Source organism: Ambystoma mexicanum, chromosome 13 (assembly GCF_040938575.1).
Source record: "Ambystoma mexicanum isolate Mex_15411 chromosome 13, UKY_AmexF1_1, whole genome shotgun sequence".
NCBI classification, from domain to species: Eukaryota; Metazoa; Chordata; class Amphibia; order Caudata; family Ambystomatidae; genus Ambystoma; species Ambystoma mexicanum.
In genome coordinates this window covers 794587538-794614790 of record NC_090938.1, presented here as the reverse complement: position 1 = coordinate 794614790, position 27253 = coordinate 794587538, and the positions used below count along the sequence as shown (strand labels likewise).

Sequence of the window (27253 nt, the reverse complement as noted above, 5' to 3'; positions counted from 1 at the left end):
CTGCAGGTGCTTTATATTTGATAGTGGTGAGGAGCGCGGTCCCTCTGCAGGTGCTTTATATTTGATAGTGGTGAGGAGCGCGGTCCGTCTGCAGGTGCTTTATATTTGATAGTGGTGAGGAGCGTGGTCCCTCTGCAGGTGCTTTGTAGTTGATAGTTGTGAGGAGCGCGGTCCCTCTGCAGGTGCTTTATATTTGATAGTGGTGAGGAGCGCGGTCCCTCTGCAGGTGCTTTATATTTGATAGTGGTGAGGAGCGTGGTCCCTCTGCAGGTGCTTTATATTTGATAGTTGTGAGGAGCGCGGTCCGTCTGCAGGTGCTTTATATTTGATAGTGGTGAGGAGCGAGGTCCCTCTGCAGGTGCTTTGTAGTTGATAGTTGTGAGGAGCGCGGTCCCTCTGCAGGTGCTTTATATTTGATAGTGGTGAGGAGCGTGGTCCCTCTGCAGGTGCTTTGTAGTTGATAGTGGTGAGGAGCGCGGTCCCTCTGCAGGTGCTTTATATTTGATGGTGGTGAGGAGCGCGGTCCCTCTGCAGGTGCTTTGTAGTTGATAGTTGTGAGGAGCGTGGTCCCTCTGCAGGTGCTTTGTAGTTGATAGTGGTGAGGAGCGTGGTCCCTCTGCAGGTGCTTTATATTTGATGGTGGTGAGGAGCGTGGTCCCTCTGCAGGTGCTTTGTAGTTGATAGTTGTGAGGAGCATGGTCCCTCTGCAGGTGCTTTGTAGTTGATAGTTGTGAGGAGCACCCATCTATGCAAGCATTCACCTTTTTCTCTCCACCCCATGCCACCATTGCAAGAATTGACTATATTTTGTTTGATGCCTCACAAGAACACGCCATGATTGACTTAAACATACAAGTGGTAGGGTGGTCGGACCATGATGGGTGCAAGCTAACCGTGGTGATCGAACCCTGTGCCCCGCTCAACACTTGTGTCTTTAATGAAACACTTTAGAGGGACCTGGCCTTCAGGGAGACCCTTCAAAAAGGAATTAACAAATTCTTAATTTAATGGCGTGACGACACCCGTCCACATTATCTGGGAAGCAGCCAAGGCCACCTTCCGTGGCCTCCTGATCTCAGAAGACCTGCCAAAAAAAGAGGGAGAGAACACAGCCCGAAGATAAACTAAAACGGGAGATCAGGGTTAAGGAAAGGGCACTGCAGAACACAAACTAGGGAGGAGAGGGGCGCATAGCGGAGATCAGGGAACTGAGCAAGGAACTGGGGGACATCTGGAGGGGGGAGGCGATTGCACAACTATGCTATATCGCACAAAGATCCTCACAAAAGACTAATAATGCCCACGCAATGCTAGCAGCCTGTCTGAGGATCCAAAGGGCAGAACGAGCGGTCTAAAAAATTAGGTATGACAGCGGTGCACTTCACAGCAAGCCCTAAACAATAGCACAGCTCTTTAATGAACACTACACACAATTGTATGCCACGGAATGCACAGGGTTGGAGAGGGACTCCTGAGCGTATCTCGATGGTGCTCCCCAAGCTCCTCCCGGAAGACAGATCAGCCCTAGATGCCCCGATTAGTGCCAAAGAAATTCTCGACGTCATCTCAAAATTGAAACCGGGCTCAGCCCTGGGAGAAGACCGGTATACACCAGCTTTTTATAAGCACCACGGCCCACTGCTGGTGCCATTCCTGGTTCAATTGTTCTATAGCGTGTTAGACATTGGGTAGGCTCCAGACTTGTAGTTCTCCTGAAGGAGGGTCTGTACAAAATGAGCTGTGGGTCCTATAGACCCATATCATTAATAAACGTGGATGCCAAGATCTATGCCAGCGTCCTGGCAGGGAGATTGAACCCTGTCCTCCCGAAACTCATCCACAATGATCGTGTAGGATTCATTAGGGGTAGACAAAATCCGCAAAACGCTAGACATCATTGCAGGGGTCACGGAGGCGACGGAGGACGCCATCTTGCTGTCGGTCGATGCAGAGAAGGCCTTTGACCGGGTTGAGTGGCGGTTCATAGAACAGGTATTAAGAAAAGCAGGTCTCGGCCCTAGAGAGCTCACCAGGGGCAATGGCTTTGTACCGGAATACAAGTGCCAAGGTGGTGGTCAACGGCGTGGCAACCCTCGAGTCCCAGCTGACCCGTGGGACACAGCAAGGTTGCCCGTTGTCCCTGCTGATCATCACCCTGAAACTGGAACAGCTGGCGGTCACAGTGCGTGCGGACAGGCAGGTACAGGGTGGGAACAGCAGAGCTCAAACTGGCACTCTACGCAGACAACATACCAGCGTATATCACGCGCCCAAGCTCATCGGCCGCTGCCTTTCTTCAGGCACTGGCAAACCTATGGGAGTAGGTCCGGGTTCAAAGTTATTATCACAAAAACCATGGCACTGCTGTTACCGCCTCACACCCACCTCACGGTCGAAACCTTGGCAGATCTGGACATACAATCGCATCACCCCAGCATATAGTATCTCGGGTGCACCCCACTCCGAACCACGCCGATCTGTAAGTCTTGCTTTATTTTATCCCACAGAAGTGGAAAAAACTGATGTCGTGGGCGGCTCGTCACACAAAAATAAAGATTAATGCCCTGCCGAGAATCCTGTGCCCCGGATATTGCTGCGGGACTTCCACAGGGAAATGAAGAGGACCGTTTAACATTTCTGTGGGCGTGACAGAGATCTAGGATGGCGTATAACACCCTGATCCTACGTAAAGGGGAGGGCAGGGCGGGCTTCCCAGACTTCAATGAGTACTATCGCGCCGCCCAGCTCCGGGTCTTACTGGACCACCTAAGGGAGAACTGAAAGAAACAATGGGTCACGATGGAAAATGGCCTTTTTGCCCCAGTAACCCTAGGGGAATGGCTCTGGGTCGCACTCGGGAGATTACCAATGAGAATACGATCCCACCTGGTCCCTGTGGCACTTTGGCATCTCTGGAAGCCCTCCGGTGAAATGCATCCTGGCCGTCGCCCATAGGCTGCATATGGGCTCCCCCATCAGGGACAAAATAGCAGAACCCCTCCGATTCCAGCCAGACTATGAAGCATGCCTGACCAGAGCTGGCCAAGGTTGGAAGAAGAGTTCCTTCTTGCCTAAGGCCGACCTGGAGGAAGCACTTGGGATCCCCAACATTCCCTCCCTGACGTTCCTCCAATTGAAAGGGGCTCTCGTAGACAAATTCTGGGCACATAAATTAAGCCGCCCATTCACTCTGTGCGAACAAGTCTTCAACTCTTACTCCGACTCCAGGGGTCTCGTCTCAGCACTCTATGCCTCCCTACTATCCAGGGGTCACATCCCACTCCCGAACACCCAAAAGCTGTGGTCTGCTGATCTGCATCTCCCTGAGGACATACATGGCAGACCATGTATAGAGCAGCGTGGTCCTCCACGATCACGACACAATATAAGATGCACAATAGCAGGCTCCTTTTCAGGTGGCACCTGACCCCCCAAAGGCTCGCCAAGAGGTATCCTTGCGTCAGCCCCTTGTGTTGGAGAAACTGTGTCGAGACTGGCACATGTGGTGGGGATGCCCTTCAGCGTTTCAGTGCTGGAAGGAAGGGCTAAGCTGGATCAAGGGCATAGCTGGTATTAACAGAGCTCTCCGACTTGCTGGTTTTGTTTGGCGTTGAGGGACAAGAGGTTGACTACTCGTTGCTGCCTCACATGCAGAAGAACATGCTCTTAGCAGCTGGAGTATGCGTCCCTCTTCAATGGAAGAGAAACCGACACACCGAGCATGGATAGCCAAGTCCTACTAAATGTATGAGATGGAGAGCCTGACGGCGATCCTGTCAGAATCACACACACATCGACACACAATGGCTGCCCTTCCTGGAGCGATATCGCTTGCACTCTGGTGGAGACCCATCACAGAGGTTATGACGGCAAGACCCAACACACCCATGCACACCGGCCCGATGACGCAGAAGATGGCCCAGAGCCTGGCAGGCACCCGCTAGCCTCACCCATGGCTTCTGCTAGCGGGTGATCAGAGACCTTCATGGCCTATAGTTCACGAACGATTCCCACCTGTAGAGCAAGTGAAGAAAACTCTTATTGAAACTTCTTTTGCCAGAACTCCACCTTTGACACAAATACCCACAACCTGCATAGGGCACCCTTTGTTTCACGTATCTTATTCAGAGCTTTACTGCTTAGACAAGAACTTTGTGAGTCCAAAGCAGGTCTAAAGGAACTGTTACTTAAAGGAACACTTTTGCAATCCTATTTTGAAGCATCTAGGGGAAGGGAAAGCATCCTCTGGGTCCAGGAGCCTTTTACCTTGGAAAACATTTTCGTTCAAGTTATCACTTTTGGTTTTGAACATGTTTGCCATCATCCAGACAAAGACATTTCCTTGCACTTATTCTGCTTGTAGTATGAGGGCCAGGATAGGGCGTTTTGAACACAACAGATTATTTACGGGCTTCCAGGCATAGGCAGATCCTTAGTTTTGCTTTCGAGTTAGGGAAATTCCTCTGTAGAATAGGGCTGGAAAGGCATTTCCCCAGCCTCTTTTTCATTTAATAAATGTCTTTGTTTGAAAACATGAACAGCGTGTGTCAACCTCTCATTGCTGACTCCTCACACCTTCCTCATTCCACTCCTGCTCTCAATTTAGTCCTTGCTATTCGCCGTTCCTCCAGTGACGCCTGCAGTGGTTCCGGGCAGTCACCTGTGAATCTGGATGAACTGGTTTTATTCTGGGGCCACAGGGATTTCTCGGAGCACCCATTTGGGTGAGGGGTGGCGGGGAGCGGCTCTTCTTACTCCGTTGGTCCTGCCTTCCAACACTCTGTGGGCTCCTCAAGTTTTAAATATGAATCGGGTTAAAGACATTTAGCTTCTCACCTTACTATTTAGTTTGGAGTGTGAGGGTCAGGATAGAACGTTTGGACAGAAGTACAGTTTTGATTTCTGACATCCTGACACAGACAGATCCTTAGTTTTTGGTTTTAGGTAGAGAAATTCCTCTTAGAGCAAGGTCAGAGAGGCCTTTTCCCAACCTGTTTATGTTAATAAAAGTCTTTAACCAAAAACATGACAACTTTGTGTCCGGCTTTCATTTCTGACCCTTCACAGGGGGGCTGGGCCCTCTACACTAGTATCCTTTAGGGAGGTAGTGTTACACACAATGGAGAAAAGGCGGGACCAGGCCCTTGTACTAGTATTCTTAAGGCAGTTAGCGCTGCAGACATTGGAGAAAGGGGTGAGCGGGTCCCCCTGCACTAGAATCCTTTAGGGAGACAATGCTACACAAAATGTGGAAATGTCGCCTGTGCTTGTATAAGGAGTGAGGTGTCTGGTTGAAAGTGCGCCTCGCTTGCCAGAAGGGCCAGGAAGCACCACGTGAGTCCCCAGATCTACTGGGGGCAGAGATTGAAGCACAAGCGAGGCATCCTTCCTACCGTGCGACATGTGAGGCCGAGTGGCGCTGCAGTTGGAATATCTGGGAGATATCGGGGAGGGGGATCAGGGGGGAGCAGAAAGGAGACCCAGCCAAATAACTAGGAATGGACACGCTGGCATAGCATGGCAGAGTATACATGTGGCAGCATGGAGGTTTGATGGGATGGGTACTGGCATAAGATCTCAGTGGCAAGAGGGCGTGGCGGAGGGAGGGGGTTGGATGAGATCCGAGAAGCCATGCTCTGCCCTGGGTGAGTGTCTAAGAATTGTGTGTTCTTGTGTTTCTCAAGTGGTAATGTGAGGCCGTTCGGAGAAAGCGGTCTCTGCTGGGGGTCCGCATATGCGGTTGGTGATGTCCGCATATGCGGTTGGTGATGTCCGCATATGCGGTTGGTGATGTCCGCAGCTGGTCAGGTTGCTTGACGCTGGTATCTCTCCCCTCCCCCGGCCTGCCCGGTGGCATGGGGTAGTAATGGTGATGGCTCGTGTTCTCGTGTGTCGGTCAGTGGCTTCTCCTCCTGCTTTTAGGCCCTGCTATCACACCTCTTATTAATGCACAGTTTAGTGGTAGGCGTCGGTCTGTAGTGACCAGGTCAAGGCAGATGAAGGGCTGTGTGAAGTAACCTCCGGTGTGCCCTATTTATGAGACCATGGCAAGTGGAGATGAAGGTCGTGGCCACGTCAGAGGTTAGATTAATTTCACGTCAGTACAGGGCTACACTGGGCATCTATGGTGGGTTGGCAAGAAGCGGTGTGCCATTGCTTAGTGGGCTATGTTTTGCATGTGGGTGGCAGTCTCTTTAGTTGGTTTCCATTTTGTATTTGGAGCTTGAGTCTGTATTTGGAGTTTGGGTCTGGAATTCTGGAGCGTAAGCCCACCTACCAGTCTGTCCCCTTTGGCAGTCAAATAGGACCTTCAGTCTGTCCCCCCTCCGCCAGTCCCATGGGACCTTTAGTCTGATCCCGCCTGCTAGTCCCATGGGACCTTCACTCTCTCCCCCCCCCCCCCCCCACCTCCTAGCCAGTCCAACGGGACATTCAGTTTCACTCCCACCGCCCCCCCGCCCCCCCACCTGCCAGCCCCACGGGACCTTGCCTACTAGTTCCATAGGGCCTTCAGTCTCTTCCCCCGTCAGTCCCATATATGGCTTCTCTGTTCTCCCCCAACGTTCCAAATGGGAGTAGAGAGAGAGAGAGAGAGAGATATTCAATAGAGAGAGAGAGAGAGATATTCAAGAGAGAGATATTCAAGAGAGAGAGAGAGAGATTCAAGAGAGAGAATGAGAGAGATATTCAAGAGAGAGAGAGAGAATGAGAGAGATATTCAAGAGAGAGAGAGAGAGATATTCAAGAGAGAGAGAGATTCAAGAGAGAGATATTCAAGAGAGAGAGAGATATTCAAGAGAGGGAGAGAGATATTCAAGAGAGAGAGAGATATTCAAGAGAGAGAGATATTCAAGAGAGAGAGATATTCAAGAGAGAGAGAAAGAAAGAGAGAGAGAGAGAGAGAGAGAGAGAGAGAGATTCTTTTAGGGATTCCCAGAAGTTGTGGTGCCAGGTGGAGTGTACGCCTTTGCTGCACGCGCTTTGGTAATGTGTGTCCTTGGAGCATCCCGGAATCCTGGTGAAAGATCACATCCGGCCTGTCGCTCGCTTCCGGTCCTCTGCTCTTGAATGGGACGTGCTGCTGGGCAAAACCAAAATGTGCCAAAGGGCTTAGTTAGGAAGCCATTTAACCACGCCATGGCGGGTGTTTAGGAGCCTTAACTGCTCGCGGCCCTAGAGCCGGGGACGGGGGCGGGAGGGGGAAGGACAGCAAGGGGACTCTTCCCAGCATGCCCCCCCCTTAAGGCTGTGTCCATGATGGCACCCTGACCCTGTACCCGCCACCACAGCACAGAGAGGCTGGGCAGGCCCACAGTGGTGTCTTGCTCTCTGGAACCCTCCCCAGCTCGGCTGTACTCGAAGGGCCACCGGCACCGCTTGGTGTTTCTCTATTACTGTGTAGACTAGATAGCAGTGTTCCAATTTCAGACATTTAAGATATGGGCTTTACAGGTCTACTACCAAGCCTGTATGACTCCACTGCCCACCCTACCGGAGACTGGGTGATCTGCACCCCCCCGTTTCTTCGCCTGGTTGCTTCTACCCCTCTCTCGCCACCTACCCTGTTCTGAGCTCCATGCTCCCTTGTAGCCCTGCTTGCTCTGTGTTCTTCCCCCCCATGATTGTAAAGAATGTTGTCGCTTCCCGAAGCTAAGTCAGCGCTCAATAAGTACCCGAATAATCGATTAATGGTTATTACTGAGTGACGTACGTTCAGCTCAGCTGCACGTTGCTTTTGAGGCGCGGTGCGCGGGGGAGGTATGCGAGAATGGGGTGTTTACATGTCCAGTGCACCTCCGATTTGTTAGAGACCAGGCATTATGCCAGCATGCACTCATGCCGAGTTTGTTTCATACGAGCATGCTTGCTTAGCGCCTGGACGGCTCCTCATCCGTGCGGTGGGAGCTTGTGATGAGAATTCCGTGTGATGTGGCCCTTTCTCTCCTGGTGCAGGATTTCCCTCAATACGCTGACGCTGAATGTGAAGAGTGAGAAGGTGTACACGCGGCATGGCGTGCCCATCTCCGTGACCGGCATCGCCCAGGTAAGCTTGGTGCAGACTCGGGCCAGGGGCTGGCCACGCCTCTGCTCAGGAGAGGAGTCGCTCGAGTGAATCTTTTATATGGGTGCTGCAGGCCGCAGATACCCTACAGTTTGATCTAGGCTACTCCTCCGATTACACAGGCTAGGGTCTCAAGTAGCAGAGTTCACTTTATCACCCAGGCTAAGGCTTCTTCCGGCAGCCCGCAGTCCTGACCACCCTCAGGTTCTGATTCTTGCAAGCTTAGCTTTCAGACAGCTCCGACTTTCTGCAAGCAAGCTACAAAACCATTATATTAAAAAAAGACAGTCACAAGGGGGCACGGATGGGGTGGTGTTCAAACAGTTAGGATGCATGCTGAGCAGTCGAAAAGCAGAGCTTCAGGGTATATGGGTATACCATTGCCAGATGCCGTTGCCTTTGCCTGGCATGCAGGAACCGTTCTACGGAGCAGCTGTTCTGATTGGCGAATGCCTGGGCAGCGAGAGGTGCTCTGCACATTAGTCCTGAACAGGATGGTTTAGTGGTTTGGTGTATTTGGACTGTTGATGTGTTTGGGTCGCCTGTTGCTCAACCGAGCATTGACGCTTCTTGTTTTTCTTTGGTTCCCCTTTCTGTGTCTCTTCCCACCTCTGCCCACTCCATGAAGGTGAAGATCCAGGGGCAGAATAAGGAGATGTTGGCGGCCGCCTGCCAGATGTTCCTGGGCAAGTCGGAGAACGAGGTGGCCCATATTTCCCTGGAGACGTTGGAGGGCCACCAGAGAGCCATCATGGCCCACATGACTGTTGAGGTAAGCCAGTATGCTGGAGCAAACGCAAGCAGGGGAGGCACTCATGTGGTTGCAGGATCGCTGTCTGGACTGCTGTGGTGACGTGTCTCTCTGTGTGACCACATTTGCCAATTTAGGGGTTGCATCCCTTTCTGTTTCCATACCTGACAGATCTTGTGATGGTGTCAACAATGTGGGGAGAGGGGCAAGGAGGGGCAAAGTGCCCTTGACTGGGAATATGGCAGAGTTGGATTTTGCCTCCAGTGCTTCAAAGCACTGTTGTGTGAGTGAGTTTGCAATCCCTAGTAGTTGTACTATGCACACTGCACGCAACATGTGCGCGGGTACTTGATTTTACCCTCAGAGGAAAGGGTATAAAGGGGGGCTGCTTTCAAGAGGGAGTTGGGTGCACGGTATGGGCGATCTCTGCAAGTGGGATTGTGCTGTAGTACTTTCCAATAGTTGTCATTTGTTTGACTGAAGTTCAAATATGGTCAAGTCACTAAGTTCGGGAATGCCTTGTAATTGAGTTTGTGTGGTCTAGCGCCTCGGTTGAGAGGTGGGTCTAGCGCCTCGGTTGAGAGGTGGGTCTAGCTCCTCGGTTGAGAGGTGGGTCTAGCGCCTCGGTTGAGAGGTGGGTCTAGCGCCTCAGTTGAGAGGCGGGCCTGTCATAATCCTGAAGAGTGCCAGGCACACTTGGCATGTAACAGCCTGTCAGCCTGAGCCATGGTAGCGCGAGGGCTGTGGGTCATTACTGGCCATATTGCTGCGGCACACCCCCCCCCCCACCCTACCTGGGCATGCATTCGCACCCCAGGGTGTATCTGGGATGCAAATGGTTTCTTGTTCCCCTCGGGAGATTTGTGCTGCTTGCTCGAGAAGGGAAGCAGAAAAGGAAAACGATGGCCCCCACCATGGGAAAAAAGGGAGTAAGTCCCTTTCCATTTCTGTGACCGCCATGATCGGAAGGAGCGCCGGGACCAGAGCTCAAAGGTCCAGTCTCGCAGGTAAATTGTGAGGGGTTAGGGAAAGGGTTTGGTTGGTTTTGGGGGTGGGGGAGGTAACTGGGAGAGGCTCCGTGTTGCCTCCCCAAATAAAAAAAAATGGCACTACGAAGGGAGGGCCTCAGGTGGCTGGAACAGCGGGCAGAGAATGTATATTCTCGCTCGCTGTTCCAGCCACCTGATTGGCTAATATCCCTTGCTTTGGTGCAATTGCATTAACACCAATAGATTGCACCGTTACCAGAATCCAGGAATTACTACATATAGGACCAAATATCTCAAGCAAAAGGCTGAAAAAGAGCAAATAATTGCTATATCAAGATAAGATGCCACTACTATCATGTTGGCCTTGAGAAAGCCCAGTATGGGTGAAACCTGTGTCTGCTTAGAAGTGGTTGGGGAATATGATTGCTCAAGATATAGCCATGATGTAATAACGTTCTAATCATGTGGATCCATCAAGAGCTAAGAAGTGTGAACTAGAAGGAGGACCTGGACTACAATGGGTCATTTTTCAATGTGGATTATTAAAAGAAAATGCGTATTTGGCCATATCGCTATGTGGCAAGTTCCCTACCTTCTAACACAAACTAAGGCTGGTCATCGAAATCCCAAAATAAAGGGTCCAGAGTCCAAATTCTAAGTAACTAACTGGCCCTACCACTTTTGAAAATCTAACTAAAAGGAAAAAGGGAGGCTTGCACAACAGCCCTGGGATGGGCTTCTGCCTGGCCCAACAAGTATGGGACTTCTTCTCAGCATCAAAAAAGTTCCTTGGAGATATATTGATAAAGTTCACAGTTGGTTAAAAACACAAATATCTTCTGTCTCGCTTTCTTTCCCCAACCCTTCGGAAAAGAAGAATTCTTCTTGCAGTATTTTTCTCCACATTTTTATCAGTGGTCCAAAACCTCTGGGATTATTTGAAATGCACTTCTCTGTATTCCACCTTCTTGGCACTGGGGCTTCCCAAAGTCCTGTGACTCTTTGGCTGGGTGATTGGTACTCAGTCCAGTTAATAAATGTAGGGCTTCTGCCCACTCGGTTATTACAGGTTCCCATTAGCTGGTTTGGTTGGCTTGGCTAGCCTTGTTGCATAGTGTCCATAGTCCTTTCCCTCTGTTCCACGTGTGACCTATATCCGTTCCTCAGATATGGGTCGGCTTTCCCAGCCTTGGCATAAATCACACATATCCCTTTCACTCAGCTTTACATAGGGCGTGTGCCTATTCGGTTCTGTTAGGCTCTTGTACTGTTGGCGGCTTCTCCAGCCTTGATATACAATGTTCGTATCTTTTACTCTTGTTTTATCTGGGTTGTATGCCCATTCCGCTTTCTCAGACATTCATACTGTTGTTGGTTTCGGCAATCTCAGAAACCAAAATGTGTAACCCTCACTGGCGTGTTCGCTTCCCTGTTGGTATTCGTCTCGTCTGCAAAGGCGCTTGCCGTATGGAGCTCCGGAACGCAGGCTCCCTTCCTATCTCTAGGCGCTGGTTGCCAGATTCCAGGTCACTATTGTTCTCTAGTGCTTGCGCCATCATGGAAGTCAGTATTCTTTCAGTCTCTGTTCCTCTCCTGACTGGAGCTTCTTGCTCTGTCAGAGCACCTGCTTCTCAGCCTCCAGCTAGCGGGTCTCGCTCCTCCCACTTCACTGCTGGCTCTGCAGCTTGACGAAACTCTACCCAACCAGGACGTTGGCTCCTGCCTCCGTAGCAGTCTCTCTTCCATTCGTAGTCTGCGTGGCTCTTAACCATGTCATCAGAACAAAAATAATTGTGTCCCTCTTCTTTTATTATGGCCTCCAGATCGTGTTCAGTATTACCTGATGCCAATAGAGTGAATGAAGGGTCTTTGTTAGTTATAGTCATAGCGAGAGATATCAAAGTCTTTCCAACACCCATATAGGCAGAAAGTGTGTTTTGGACTCTGAGTTCCTGATTGTGATGGGATTCCTTATGCCCAAAAAGGGAAGACACTCCAAGTGAGGTCTCACTTGCCCAGACCCCTAGAGAGAGTCTTGCTGAGCAGGCTCACCTCCTAGCCTCACAGGGGGAGGCTTCCCCCTGGGGAGAAGGGATGGATTGTCCAGATACGTCACACTAGGTAGAACGCTTATCGGAAATGCAATCCTGAACTATATTTTATTGATCTGCTGACATTCTTATATTAAGTCATTCAAATAATTGTAATGGGACTAGTTCACAGCATCCAGCATATCGAATGTTTGTAGAAAGGAAATTGAATGGAGTGCAATGACCTCCGTAGAGTAGAGCCAGAAGGCTTGGAGCATTTTGGTTTTCTACACATCAAGATCAGGTGCTTTCAGATACACTCAGAAATACATCTCGTATCAAGGTAGGGGGTGTTGCCTGTACTCAAATTTACACCAGCGTTACTATCTGGTGCTTTTGGTTGCACTCTGAATTGGGCAGTCCACACTTGCGATGTTTGCTGCACTTATATTACAGCCTATATCCCAATCTGGTGCTATCGGGTGCACTCATACATTGCGCATCACGATCGGATGCTGCCGTATGCAGGCAGAAATACAACCCCATCACGATTGGAAACTGAGACGAGAATGCAGGGAGTGTTTCCTAAATAGTAGAAATGGAATCTTGAGAGGGAGGAATCTGCCATTCCTTGCACCCTGATTTAATTTTAGTTTGTTTTTGAACACGCGCAGGTGATGGTGGAAATGTTCTGGCGCCATATGAGGTGACAGTAGAGCCCGGGTCATCCGCATGTAGTTGGATGTCTCTCTGGAGATAAGTTATTGATAGAACTGAAGGTGTGATGGAAAAGCTGCCCAGCATTAGAGGTGAATGGTGTCTAAGGTCCTGGCAGTTTTGGGGCACATTGAAAGAATAGAAACAGTCCAAGGAGCTGAGGTTGTTGCCATTTCCAACCTGGGTGAGGGATTGGTTGGCCACATGTTGACTTGCAGATACTTTGGAGAGCTAAAATGGCCACCTATATTGGCAGGTCAGGCTGTGGGGGAGATGTGGGGCCTGTCCCTGTCTTGATGACTGTACCCCAGAAGGTCCCCGACAAGCTGGGAAGCAAGGGGTTGTTCTCTAGGCATCCGTGGGTTTCTCATGCTTTCTCAGTGGTGTGGGTGCCAGCAGGGTTCTCGGGTGAGAGGGCAAGGTGATCTTGTGGTTTGGCGGGTTCGCCTCATGCTTAGTCCACTAATCTTTGAGCAGGTAGATGGTACTGGTGTTACCAGGCCCTGTGTCTACAGGATAACCCATTTCTGGCATCACCCCAGCCTTTTGCCCCAGGACCCATTTCCTTAATGCCCTTACTCCTTTCTCCTGACGGCTGAGCGTCTTGTAGACATGAGGGATCTTGTAGAGCGTCAGGAAAGGGTGCTCCCTGCTCCCCTGACTGATGTGAAATGGCGTGCACTCCCGAAAGGCTTTGAAGTGGTCTGGTGTCCTTCCCTTCCAGGATCTTGTCTTGTTTGGAGGTAATAAATGGGGCAGTAGATGGATTTCTTTTCCAGAGTGGGTAATACAGTTCCATGTTCAACAGCTGGGGGCTGTACTGTGTTGGCGCTAGTGTTCAGTAGTACTCTGTCCGGTACTGATGCAGTCGTCGATGAATGCTGCCGGCGTGAGTCGGCCGACGTTGCTTGATCTGACCTGCAGGACAGATAGACCTCATGTCTGCCAGCGACTTGAAAGGAGGGGGCGAGGGTATGTTTCTGGTTTAGCCCCGATTGGGGCACACATGTATGTGATTGTGGTGGTGAAGCAGGCAGGGTGACTTGGTGTTGAAGGGTTGTACCCAACATGTTCATGAGGCAATCCCGTGCTATCACTTAAAAGTGCAGCGGAATAGGTTCACTTGTTTAGTGTGTTGCACCTCTTGTTTGTGCAGTGTTGTGCGCTTTGCGGCTCTTAACACCCATCAATATTAGCCTCTCCTGTGGGTGTTGTCCTCCAGAACCTTGTTGTTTTTCCAGAGACGTCCGAGGTGTCGGCCAGTTTTCCTCAGATGTTCCAGCTTCAGGGCACCCATTTCTTGGCCATGCTTTTTGTTTCTTCATTCTGATTGGTGCACATCCACCAGGGGCTCTGATAATGCTAGAGTCAAGGTTGTTGAGTTTTTGTCAAGTGGGTTACCTAATCCACTGGCTCAAGCTAGGCTGGCTGAGTGACTTTATTCAGGGGTCTGGGTTTGTGGCTGCGCTTCATGACGGGCAGGTTAGTGATGGGCGGCCTCTGTCCATGCGTGGGGATGTACTATACAGTTGACTATCTCTGCATTGCACGTGATGGAACGTCCAATCAGGCTGTATCCCGCTTTCTGGTTAGGAAAGTTGGTTAGTTGGGTAAATACAATGCACCCAGAGTGTCTGAACCCTATGCACCCCGTTTCTTCTTTCGGAGGGCCACCCATAATTTGAAGTTGGCTATCTGGACTTTGAATTGGAAGGTAAACAAGAGCCGGAAGCAGAAGGGCTCTGAGAGAGTGAGCAAGAGAACAGCATGCGCGCCTCCGAGAGCTGGCGGGAACCCCCAAGGCATGCAGTAAGCTTGGTGGGACTCGGTTGAATGCTGCATGCTAGCCTGGACGCCGGAGCAGCAACACTGTATCTGGCCACAGGCTGTTGGGACTGTGGTTTTTCTTCCATGTGTAGCAATCAAACCTAACTGCTTAGGACCAGCAGCGCTTCCGGACCGAGCAGTGGTGCGCTGCCTCTTGTTGATAGTAGGACTTGGCTATGAGTCAATAGCCGGTCAATTACGCTGAGTCAATGGCAACTTTATCAAAATAAGGATGTGCAAGTTTTTCAGTTTGTTGGGTGCGGGTGGATGCTCCAACAAGGAAGTGGCTATTGACTAAGAGTGTGAGTAATTGGCAGGATTAACTTAGCCAGGCAGAGAAGGAAGTACTGAGTATGTGAGACCAGGCCGAATTTATAGATTCAGAGGAGCTTGGTAAGGTGGTACATGAATGGGGGCTGCTTTTTAGGCCCTCCTCCACTTTAACCTTTGCTGAGCTGGTGCACCTGCTGTAGATTGTTTTTGGATGAGAGTCCCTTAGAAAAATCAGTATTTTCTGTAGAAGCCTTTGCGCCCAATCTCATAACCAAGTGGTGAATAGCGCCTTGTGGTGTTTTTTGTGCTGGAAATTGGAGTCCCGTGTCCCAGTCTCTGATTGTAGGGAGGGGGTTTGTTGAAAGTGCCTCTATGCAAGGGGTTGATGTCCATTGAGTGAGATCATGCGACCAGTGCTTTTAGCAATGTGCTTCTCAAAGCAATTCTCCCTTTTCTCACTTTCCCCCAGAAGCACAATGTTTCCCGAGCCCTGGTTCTCTGTAGGCTCGACTATTGCAATAGCCTCCTCCTGAATCTACCATCTTCTACTCTGCAACCCCTCCAGCTAATCCAGAATAGAGCTGCAAGACTTAACCTTGGACTTAAGCCCAGGGAGTGCATCTCTCCTGCCCTAAAAAGCCTCCACTGGCTCCCACTTGCTGCACAGATCAAATTCAAATCCCTCTGCATCATCCACAAGGCTATCTGGGGCTGGGTACCACAATATCTGCAACTCTCTCTTACAAAGTACTCTCCTTCTAGACCGCTACGTCCTTCTGACACCAACTGCCTGTGTGTAAAGCGCTTCGCTAGATGGAGAGCAGGAGGTTTTTCGCTTTCCTCAGCTGGATCCCTCCTATGGAACAGCCTCCCCCTCCCTCTGCGTCTTGAACAGGACCATCTTAAGTCCGAAAGCAGCTCCAGACTTTCCTCTTTTCCTCCTCCTTCCCATCTTCTCTTGTCTGCTAATTTCACAGTTGCTGTGATTGGTGTCCGGGGCCCTTATGCATCCTCGGGGCCTCTGACCACTCAGACCCAATCTCCCCAGCTTCTGTCTACCTTCAGCACTTGCCTCGGCACATCCTCCACCCTGGAGGCTCACACTTTTCCACTCAACACTGCATAGCACTTGCCATACATTGCACTTCATCTGTGGCTCACCCACAAGCTCGGACACCACAGCACCCACCCCACTGCCCAAAGCCTTGCTGCACTTGCACGTTCTGAATACTCAGAAGAGACCGTAGGTACGGCCGTCCCTTCCCCCACAGTTTTTTTGTATATTTTAACTGTACTGCAATCCCATGCCCCACCCTCCCCCCTCACCATGTGGGCCCTTTGAAACAGAAATCATTTGCTGTATAAGTGCCTAACAAGCAAACAATAAATAAATAACCCCTGAATGCACACATATCCTTTCTTCTTCTGCAGTGTTTTTATCGCGTGTTAAGTAGTTATCACATGGTTTGCACCTGTTCAAGAATACATCTCCAGGATGTAACAAGTATTCACGTTTTTTACACCCAGTTGATGATTATCCAATCAAGTTAGTTTTAACATAACGCCTCAGACTTTGGGAGCGTATTCATGGTCCTTACTGTGACTTTGCGGAGCGACTTATCAAGCGCCTTTAGTTGCCAGGGCCTTCACTGGTGGTACTCTTAGGAAACCTGTCTGTCTGGTCTTGAATAAACTACAGCGGCTACCAGTGAGGAAGCGTGGAAAAAGTTTTGGTACTCTCTGTCCCCCTGCATTTAACCATCTTCTGTTCAAGCCAACACGTCGTGGAACCTCTCCGGTAGCTCTCTTATGCAGCTACCCATACCATCTTTAGAATTGACTCCTGGCTCGGCGCTCATTTTATTCCGTTACATAATTTGGCAGTAGGGAGCCGTTCTGTGCAGACCTACACGTAGGCGGCTCCCCACTGCCACATGTTGGTCATTTGCACAACAGAGAGTAGGCCACTGTTTGCCCTGCACATTTGCACTCCGCCGTGCATGGCAGGCAGCGTGTACAATGGATCCTTATGGAGTCTGACTGCTTTATGCTGACGCATAAAGCCGGCGGGCTCCGTAGGGCTCCTCAGCATTTGCGCCGGCATGAAAATGCATGCCGCTGAAAAGCTGGGCCATTTGTATGGCGGAGTGGAAGGGAGGCAGCGGAAGCACAAGTTGTTTTCCGCCCCTCCTCTCCATCATACAAACAAATAGAAAAGAGCCGTGGGTCAGTGGAAGGCGTAAAAGCTTTACACATGCCTTTTAGGTCTTTCATTGACATTATGGCACATTAAAAAATGAGCTCCTAAGTGTTTATCTCAGTAGACCGTCAACCTAACCCGCTCTATGCAGCCTTCAGTGCCAGGAAGCCACCTAAGAGGCAGCAGTGCACTTTGTAAGTTAATTTCAACCTAGCATTCTGTCTGCAAGGGTTACCAAGAGTTCTCACACGCCTACTGATCATCCCCCAGTTTGTATACTGGGCTGGGATTACAGGCTGGCCCTACCATTTCTGCTTCCTGCCCTCCAACACTGCTGTTTGGGTTTTCATTTGTCTGCTATTCTCAGATTCTTGATTGGCTGTCCCTTTTCTTTGGGCGGGGTAGTCCGCCCTGCTCCACTCCTTTCTCTGGCTTCAGCAGAGATGTCAAATCTGGTGCCATTTTGGGTCCCCTGTTCCTTTGAAGGAGTAGTGAAGCCCTGTCTATGACTGCACTGCGGCTCTGATCCGTCCACAAGTCCTACTTCGTGTGTCAATCTTCCAGGTAAATGGGGTAGGGGGGCAGGGAGAGGTCTCTGGGCACCACAACCTATGCATATAGCTGGCACCCACACTTTCAACACTGGGGAGCCACAAGGTCCATCCTGCAGGCCTAAGGTTCCACTCATCGCTTCAACAGCAGCTGTGGTTATCTGCCTGTGACCTACCAAACCACAAACCCAGCAAGAAGTGATTGGTAGGGCAGCAGAGCATGTGCCAGCCCCGGTCGCCTAAGGTGACGGATTTTCCTGTACTAAATTGAGCACACAAATTAGATCTCTACGGTTCCAAAGCAGCATTCACTTGACAACTGCACCTGCTCCACATGTCCAGCACGTAGGGGATGACAGATGAAAGACCATCCCACAGTACCAAACCACAAGTGTGAGAACAAATGTTCACTCTAGCACTCTGCTGGGAGGAGGGATTTCCTAGTTCTCCCCTTTCCTTGTAGAAAAATGCCAAGTGTCACTCCAGAGTTTTAATTAAAGGAATGGATCCTTTAGAGCATGTGTTAATCTCCTAAAATCACCCTGCGCTGTACCTGCACCGCTTGGCTGGAATGCTTGTTGTAGGGGTCCGGCGGTGCTGTGGTCGAATTGAGGGATTAGGGCAGATCGGGGATGGAAGTTGTTGCGTGGCTGTGTATCGTTTAGTTTATGGCTCAGAATGAAATGTGAGCCATAAGACTGGGTTTTGTTTCCCCAGCGTTTGAAATCCAAACACTACTAGTCCATTGCATGTTTTGTGAATTAAAATTCCCATATTCCTAGGCCATTTGCAGTGTGATCAGAGGATGTTGAGGTCTTGATGTGAATTTCTCTTATCCATAATGACTTTATTTTCTCTGGCTCCGTTCCCCCCTTTTTTACGTTGTGCTCCATCTCCCTCCCCTTGTTCCGCTGGCATGATCAGGAGATCTACAAGGACCGCCAGAAGTTCTCAGAGCAAGTGTTCAAGGTGGCATCCTCTGACCTGGTGAATATGGGAATAAGTGTGGTCAGCTACACCCTGAAGGACATTCACGATGACCAGGTAGAGTGATTGGCGGTCATGGTCCTACCGTCACTGCATTTCGGCCTGGGTCTCCTCTGTTTTAGCTTTACTACAGGGCGGTATTGTGTGCGGAGGAGTAATCTCTTTCAAGGCTGCTAATAGTTTTGTATTCCGTCTTTTCCCTGCTCTCTCAGGATTATCTGCATTCGCTGGGGAAAGCCAGGACTGCGCAGGTCCAGAAAGACGCCCGTATGGGAGAAGCAGAAGCCAAGCGCGATGCCGGCATTAAGGTGAGCTCTACCAAGTGCCATGGAAATGCAGGCAGAAGTGAGCCAAAGAGATGGCCATCCCATCGCTCACCGGTTGCACATGCAGATCTCGTACTTGCTTTTGGAGTAATTGATTTTATGTTCTTGTATTTGTGTCTGCCATCTATGATGTAGGACCTTTATTCGTAGGACACTTAAAAAGTCAATATCGCCCTTTTGTAAGTCTGTGTACTCCGTTCGTACCCGCTATCCACCTTCTAGATTTGTTATGGGAACTGTCTGATCCTGAAATAAAGGCTGTGCTTCATATGTTGTGCAAACCGATCCCAGCTGAGAATAATATACAAAATGAGCATGAGAATAGGACAAGTTGAGGGTTCTTTGAGATATTACTGCTTCTTTAAATAGGCTGAAGTTACGGCACATGAGCATCCCAACGATGCTGCATGCACCTCCAGATTTGCTCCAGGGAAGAAAAGCTTTAAATATAGTTCATGTAAATCTGATATGCTCTAGAAACCAGTTCATCTGATCCAGTTCAGTTCTTTGTGGATCTAGACTTGGGAACAACCGTCCGTAGTACAAGTCTGCCCCTTCGTTGCCTTCAGGGAGCTCCACAGTTCCCCATTTGTGGGGATTTTCATGCTTTTCCAGCTCTCTTGGAAATCTAATCTGGAACACATTCTCGTTTTGCTCAGGTTGACTTGCATACATACATTTTCCAGTCTCTCGGTTTCAATCTAACTTTGAAGGTGCTGTTCGAGTTTGTTACGTAGTAATACGTCTAACCTTACTGCCCCCGTTCCGATAAGCCCTACATCTCCACTATATCCGCACCCGTTCAGGAAAACGTTTCAGGTGAGGTCTGGATTGTTGCCTACCTGTTAAAGGCACCTTGTAATCTGCACCCCCCTCGACCCTCCTTCCACAGGAAGCCAAGGCCATGCAGGAGAAGGTGTCGGGACAGTACCTCAGCGAGATCGAGATGGCGAAGGCCCAGAGAGACTTTGAGCTAAAGAAGGCGACCTATGACATTGAAGTGAATACAAGGAAAGCAGAATCTGACCTGGCCTATCAGCTCCAGGTATGTAACTTGCAAAGCACACAAAGAAGGGGATAATGGAGTAAATTGGGACTCTGTGATTGATGAGACCAATGAAGTGTAATGTGAAAATAAATGTGACCATCTCTGTGGCGTGGAGTTCTGCTATGTCCCAGCTCATACCTGTAATGTCTCTGCACTGCTCCAACGCCTTGTGTGAGAATAAGACCCTCATGCCCTGGGATTCCCTGAATGCTGGCCTGTTCAGGTCTGAATGATATGTGCAGTGCTCACATTGTGGGAATGTGATTCTAGATTGTCCTGTTTCACATCTTAAATATGCACGGTAGCATCCCTGCAGTGCTCCAGTATTTTATGAGAATGAGGTACTGGGATTCCATGCAACATCCAGTACTAGGGCGGTACATGACTGGACAGCCACCTGTGGTGGCACCAGCAGGGAGCGCTATGTAGCTCCCTTGAAGTAGCAAATGATTGCCCTGTGCTGGGGGAAGGGATAATCTCTACACCGCTGTTGCTTTTTAAGAAAGTGATACTGGAATTCTTTGTGTGGGGTGTTTTCTGGTACCCGAGTCCGATATGGTTTTCAATGGATATCTGATTGATTGCGCTAGATCATGCTGTGGGTTAGTAGGCGCCAGTGGTTACACTTTGTTAACCGGTTGTCGTCATGTCGATGATCTAAGTGTGTCGTGTTTCCTGTGTTCCTTTTCCCTGTTTTTGCAGCAGAGTGTGGCTAGATTGTTGTTGAGTGTCATCTCTGACCTGTTAGTAATCCTCCCTGCCCGCTCTCCCTCAGGTGGCCAAGACTAAGCAGAAGATTGAGGAACAGAAGATGCAGGTCCAGGTTGTGGAGCGGACGCAGCAGATTCAGCTACAGGAGCAGGAGATCATCCGCAAGGAGAAGGAGCTGGAGGCGCGTATCATGAAGCCGGCCGAGGCAGAGCGCTACCGTCTCGAGAAACTGGCAGAAGCTGAAAGGTAGGCCTGTGGAGGGGGGCAGAAGTGGAACGTGCTGGTGATGAAAGTTAGGGTAGATCCGGGTAAGAGCCATGTGGAATAGAGGTTCAAAGATGCGGAATTCAGGGGAGGACTTGGTTGCGCGGATGCAGATATGTATGTAAGATATGACGTGGGTGGGAGTTAAGGTGAGTGGTTCAGACACAAGGTTGTGATGCATCATGCAACACTCATTTCCTTGGCCTCTCTTCTCTCACCTTGTGTTTCTCTGCACCTCCATATCGTCCTACCCACGTCTGTCTTTCTGACACCCTCCCACAATCTCCCATTCGCATGCTCTGCTTCTGCTTGAGGGAGGTGTTGGACTGACTTCATGCTTACATCCACACCTACCAATCCCCCCCGCCTCTTCCGCCACCATGAATACTTTGAGTGGGGAGGAAAGTTGAGAGCCTCTGTGTTGACAAATAAGGTAACATGTTTGTCTTTAAAACCTAATACAGGAAATTGAGGGTACCAGGAGTTTCATTTGTGCGCTGGGTCATACTTTGGAATGTTCTAGGCTGTTGTCGATTCTTGGACCCCACCGGTTTCAGGACGATGATGCACACTGTGTATGCATTTCTTGCTTGCCGATTCCCGTGCTGACGGCAACTTTGTCTGACAAGTATCTGGTTCTTCTGCCATCCTTCCACTCGCCTCAACATAGATGGGGTTCAGTTCCAGGCTCGGGCTGCTGTAGGGCAAGACGTTGTAGGTTCTGAAACCTAGTCGAGCTACAGGTTCCCTTTATCCACACTTTCGTATGTCTGCTGGAAGTTGAGGAGCTTTGAAGGCCGCACCAGCGTAAATACTCTTTGGTTCCGCAATGTTCTTTGCCAGAATGTGAAACGGCATTGTCGGAGATCAAAGTGCCAGTGTCTTTCTGGCAGAATATTTTTGGGTACTGCCATCCAAGTACCTCTCCTCAAAACGAATTGAAGCTGAAGGTCGGGCGTCTGCAACAGGTTTTTTCAGTTTAATCACCTGCCTTCTCTGAAACATGCTCAGTGCATATGCCCAGCAATGCACTGCACCGCTTAGTCTTCACCTCCGCATGCCTGCGTCTCTTTCAGAGATTGAAGAGACTTTGGACCTTGAAGGTACCCCTGAAGGAAGGGATGGCATCTCGGGTTGGTGGCAGGTCTCTGAGCGTGCATCAGAGTGCAATGAAAACTCGGGGTTGCCTCTAGTTGGACGATGTAACTGCATGCCAACCGGCCTGCAGCTCAAGAAGCCCTCCATTCCCCTCTGTATCCCCACCGCGTAGTCTCACCACCCCGCAGAAGATGAAGGGAATCATGCTGAGGAAAGGCCATAGAGTGGGAAAGACAAAGGGAGGGTCAAGAGGGATGTGGCACTTGTGAGACACTTGAGAGTATCCACACACCTACTCCCCTTAGCCCTGTCAAGGTTGCCACTTTTCTGAACATGTAACAAGTGTACTTTACAGTACAGTGCACTTGGGTCTAACAGTCATTTCCAAAGGCCCTACATACTCTCGAAGGATTTTTTAGGAGAAGTACAGGTGTGCCTTGGACAGGGCTGGTGGCAGCTTATCTTTTCATGTAACTTTAACCCTTTCCTGCCAGGTAAACCGCGTTTACCGCGTTTGGCACAAAGAGGTGGCCTGGCTCAGTCCTTATTTGGGCATGCATTGTCCTGCGAAATGCCAAACTTTTGCAGGCTTCTGCATGCCTTGTGTGTGTGCCTCCAGGATGTGGGCTGGACTGTCTGGTTCCAATACACATCCTGGGTGCCAGAGAGTCTGGTGTGCTTTGATTGACTGGGACCACCGTGGTCTGTGATTGGTCCACGTATGGTATGCCTGTATGTGAGCAGATCTCCCATTGGGTCATCTTCGTTTTGGCGCGAAGGAGATTTTGGATAAGAGAAGGCCCCAAACACCCATACCATGTCGATCTCTGGAGTTCTCACTGAACGAAGGATAGGATCCAAGTATCCTGAAACTATGAAGCTGAGTCGAGTATCCGCTTGTAACCCACCGGAAGTTTGGCACCCTGAGCCTGCTGTTGCCCTGCTGGACCCCTCTGCATCTAGGTGGTCTGCGAAGACGCTTCGACCCATTGGAATAGTGGGACTAACTATTCTCAGCACCTTCATCAAACCCTGCAAGTAGGCCTTCACGGAAGTGTCCCTGGCCCAACCAGTGGGCTGACCAGCTTACTCAGGACCTTTACCCTGATACCGCTGGCGTTTCAAGGAGACCCTTGAAACTTGGTGCATCGCTAACTCTGTGTTCATGGCACTCTCACACCGAATTTTGTACACATGGCTTTCCAGGTCTGGAGTAAAGAAAGAGAGCCTGATCTGGAGTGAACGCGGTTACCGTATCGCTCAGCCGTGGTGACGAACTTTGCAGGTGCACTGCTGCTGTGCCCCTCTTGCCCCTGAATCCTGCTACAGTGAAACTGGCCTGCTCCAGCCACCAGGAGAGGAGAAATCGCCACTGTCCCATTTGGGAATCAACACTGTAACTTCGTCACTGAAAGCTGTAGAATTGCGCATTTGAACCTGCAACTGACTTGGATTCGACTGCCGAAGTTTGGTCCGGAGTGCACCGGGGGTCGGTGGGTACTAGCAACCCTTACCGGTGGCCCCTAGCGCATCCAACCCTTTTTATGCTTGAGTGGCCCATGATGGTTCCTCTCCTTTTCACAGATAGCCCGAGCTATCAAACTATTCCCAACTCTTGGAACCTGCTCTGTCCTTTTGGGGAGATTCTCCTCGAATAGTGGGAACTTATTCTGCATCACCTCACCTCACCTGCCTTCCTGAGCTGCTACAGACCCTACAAAAGACCCCGTTTCGCCCATCTGCACTATCACATGTGCCAGCATTGCAAGTACATTTGAGCGATAGGCTCCTCTCATCTTAGTGACTGGACTGCCTTTCAGTTAGGATTGTGTTTACTGCAGAACTGCCTAAAGACTATTTGCGTTACCTGCTTCCTTTCCTTTCTAGGTTGTGAACCCATTTCGTGTATTAACCCTTTAGGCCACTTGGTCTTGTATATATGTATTTTAGTAGGCTTGTGTTGGTTTAGAAGTGGTACTGTAAATATTACTGTGTTGAACTTCAAAGGCCTTGAATAAATGTGTTTGTATTTTTAATATATATACACCTGACTGGGAGTGATTTGTAAGTGTCCTTTGCTCTGTGTGCTCATTGAGGTCTTTCAGTCGCCCTCACCCCTCCCGAGACCTAGTCTTGATCGCTGCCAATGCTACCTTGATAGGTCTGGCTTGTCCAAAAGGTTACCCTGTTCCAAGAAACTAGGCTGGCCTTCTGAATCTCTGCCCACCATGTGAGAGTTCAGAAATCCATCTTAACACCTATTGAAGACTGTGACCCGGCCTTTATGGGCTATTGTATCACCTTTCCCCATAATTTCCATCAGTTGACACACTATGGTACTGGGATGAGGAAAAGGCAACTCCGAATGATGAACACTTCACCACTTCACCATTTCACCACTCTAGTACTGAGACAAGGAAGAGGACTGCAGAGTATTGTAAAGGTCAGGCACGTCCCTTTAATTATTGTCGGGCAACTGGACTAAGTGACCATCACCTGTGGCCGCTTAAAAAACCCAACAGATATAAAAATGCAGGCTTTGCAGTTGAATGGAGGTTGCACAACGGGCTGGAACGTGGAGCCGGAGAGACTGGAGCGGGACACACGAGCGCGGGAAGCCGCGTCGGGCGAGGACCAGAGACGCTCCGGTAGGCTCAGAGAAGGTCGGGAAGTCCTTTCCACCCTCCTTGTTGGGTGCAAACAGGAGCTGTGGGGTGCGCAAAGAACTCTGGTTGTTGCGGTCCAGAGGGAGAGCGAGCAACACTCTCCCTATACTCTCCGGGAGAGAAACCGAGGCTTTGGAAGCAGGAAAAGCCATGTGGGAACGGTGCTGAAAGGAGCTGCCGTGTGAAGCCGGTGAGTGCAGATGGGAAATGCTTTTACCGGGGCGCTTTGTAAGCCGGGAAATCTTGAATGACGAACATTGTGGAAACCATCATAAGTACTGTGAATTCTGAAGCACGTGCTCATAAGCCTGAAAGGAAGTGAAGATGCTTTCAAAGGTGAAACGGATATCTCTTTGAGTTCTCGACAAACTGAAAGGATTAGTGAATACCGTACAGAATTAAAGCACCTTGAAAGTATGATTGAATAAGAATTTCTGAATGCCGCAAAGAGATGAATTAAAATGAGAATGTTTTTGAATGAAATAAGCGCAACGTGGTGCACATGGCGAATACCACAGAGCAAGTTGATTGAAATACAAGTTTTGGCAAAGTAAATTAATTCCCAAGAAGGGTGTGAGAAGAGAATGAAGTATGACACAAGCCAAGTGGTCAAGGAACTAGAGGTTGAGGTTTCCCACCATAACCAAGTGAATGGTGATCAAGCTGACCACTAAGTGTTGGAAGAGGATAATTCTGATACAAGAATTACTTTTTACTGTCTAGGGGAAACAGTGGACAATTGTTGCAAAAGCTGATGAAGAGGGGTATCTGTTGCGGGACCTGTAATGGGTGGACCGTGTCGTCTTGTCAACTGCACCTCGACCGAGTGCCCTGCAAAAAGAGTGTGGATGTCCAGAAGGAGAAAGTCAATAAAAATAGGGAAAAACTTGTGGTGTAACAGACGTGCTTTGGTCAACCAGAGGAATCACCTTTGGTAAGAGGATTGGGGAGGACCCAAATCCTTTGAGAACTAAGTGTGAACTGTGAGCTTCCTGTCTTGAACTTGGGGAAGGGAACCCTGAGAGTTTTGTGGAACTGTTTTGAACTTGGAAAAGGGGAGCTGAAAAGTAAGCCAGGAGCTGGAAGAAGCTCAGAACTTTGTTTGGAATACTATTTCTTGTATGGCTGACATCCCTACACATTGTTTAGCTTTAGTTGTGAGGGCAAGTACAGGTTTTGGACAGAGACAGACTTTTAAGTTGAACTCTTTGGCTCAGACTGCCCTTAATTTCTTCAGGTAGGGAAATCCCACCTTAGCTTAGGGCAGGGTAGGCCTTCACCCATCCTGACATTTAAGTTAAATAAAATAAGTTTGTTTGACTTTGAATCTGTTGTCTGTGTCTTGCTTCACAATGCCTTCACACTCTATAGACATACAAAAAAGACTGATTAGCCAGCAGAAAGATGGAAAATGTGTTCAGAATCACACATGCTCATCACATCAGGTGATGCCCCAAGCTGCTGCACTGCATCATGCTTACAGAACCACCATAGCTAACAAGCTTCTTTTTCAACCGCCCCTGCTCACCTGTGCCCCTGGCTCTCCCCTTACATGGTTGTAACCAAAATAGCTGCTCCACCTGTTCATTTTCCTCACTCTTCTAGTCTTTAAAAATATATACTTTTTGATTTTTCAATACAAATGACAAAATTGTTCACCAAATCTTTAAATTTCCACTAAACTCAAAAGTGCTCAAGTGTGCCTGATCATGTGAAGTGCGAAAAGTGGAGCTCGTCTTGCTCTCAACTGCAAAGAACCCTGACATCCTTGTGAAATCAGTTCCTGTTGGCATCCTAGACACATGTGTACGTGATGTGCACATGTGTCTTCCATTGTTGCAGGGTTGCTATAGGTTGCACCCTCATTGCATCATGGGGCAGTCTCCTCCTTCATGGGCTGCTCTTTGAATCTCTGCCTGGAGCCTCTCCTTAGAAGTCTCTGACGTTTGTTTTCCTTCCTCCCTTTGCAGGCTCCAGCTGGTTATGCAGGCAGAGGCAGAAGCAGAGTCCATCAGGGTGAGTTAGCCCTCTCCAGGACCCCTCTCTAAGGAAGCTTTTCTGAACCCTTCCTTCCCTGGGCCCCCGGGAGGGTGAGGGTTTACACACCCAGGTCTATAGGTGCGTCTGGGGAAAGGGGAGCAAGAAGTGAGTAGCGTCTAGCGCCGGCTGAAGATGTTATCAGGGCTTGTGGGGCCCATTTCAGTATGATGTTTGGGGGGATGGGCTTTGTCTACAGTTCAGAGAACAGTCAGTGGCACCTGCAGGGTGCTTAAATAATAAAGCATACAAACTAATGCAGCAAGGATGCGAGCAACTAAAAAGTGAATAATTGCTTTGTGCCATCAAGGCGCTAATGCAGACGAAAAAGGCAAGGGGGTGCTCACGGTGCTGGGTGCCAGCAAGGCAGCCTATAACGTGCACGCCACATTGTTTACATTTTTTAGAATTGATGTTGATATGTGATCTCGAAACGCATTGGGCGTGATGAATAAACCCCTATGAAAATCAATGAACTTTGATATGATATTCGGGCACCAAAGACAACCTCTATTTATTTTATTTTTTTGTATTTGTATAGCGCACTTACAGCCCAGGGGCATCGAGGTGCTGTTACATGAAGTTTGTAAGAAATTTTGATTAACTCGATACAGGGGATTGATAATTTGTTTTGAAGACTAATTCACAACATGGAAGACGTTGCTATGAAAGATTGTTTTCTTACTACTTTTGAGAAGTGTCTTAAAATACCAAAA

At 49.4% G+C, this 27253-nt stretch overlaps 1 protein-coding gene across 1 annotated transcript in view; it reads left to right on the top strand.

Annotated features, from left to right (window-relative positions):
- The window catches only part of FLOT1 (flotillin 1), a 179790-nt gene that overhangs the window by 102164 nt on the left and 50373 nt on the right, over positions 1 to 27253 (top strand). Inside the window, exons 4-10 of the mRNA XM_069635191.1 lie at positions 7954 to 8044; positions 8691 to 8834; positions 18325 to 18444; positions 18600 to 18695; positions 19606 to 19758; positions 20537 to 20718; positions 26471 to 26516. Of these exons, the coding sequence (XP_069491292.1) occupies positions 7954 to 8044; positions 8691 to 8834; positions 18325 to 18444; positions 18600 to 18695; positions 19606 to 19758; positions 20537 to 20718; positions 26471 to 26516 (832 nt within the window). The remainder of the gene's footprint in view (positions 1 to 7953; positions 8045 to 8690; positions 8835 to 18324; positions 18445 to 18599; positions 18696 to 19605; positions 19759 to 20536; positions 20719 to 26470; positions 26517 to 27253) is intronic.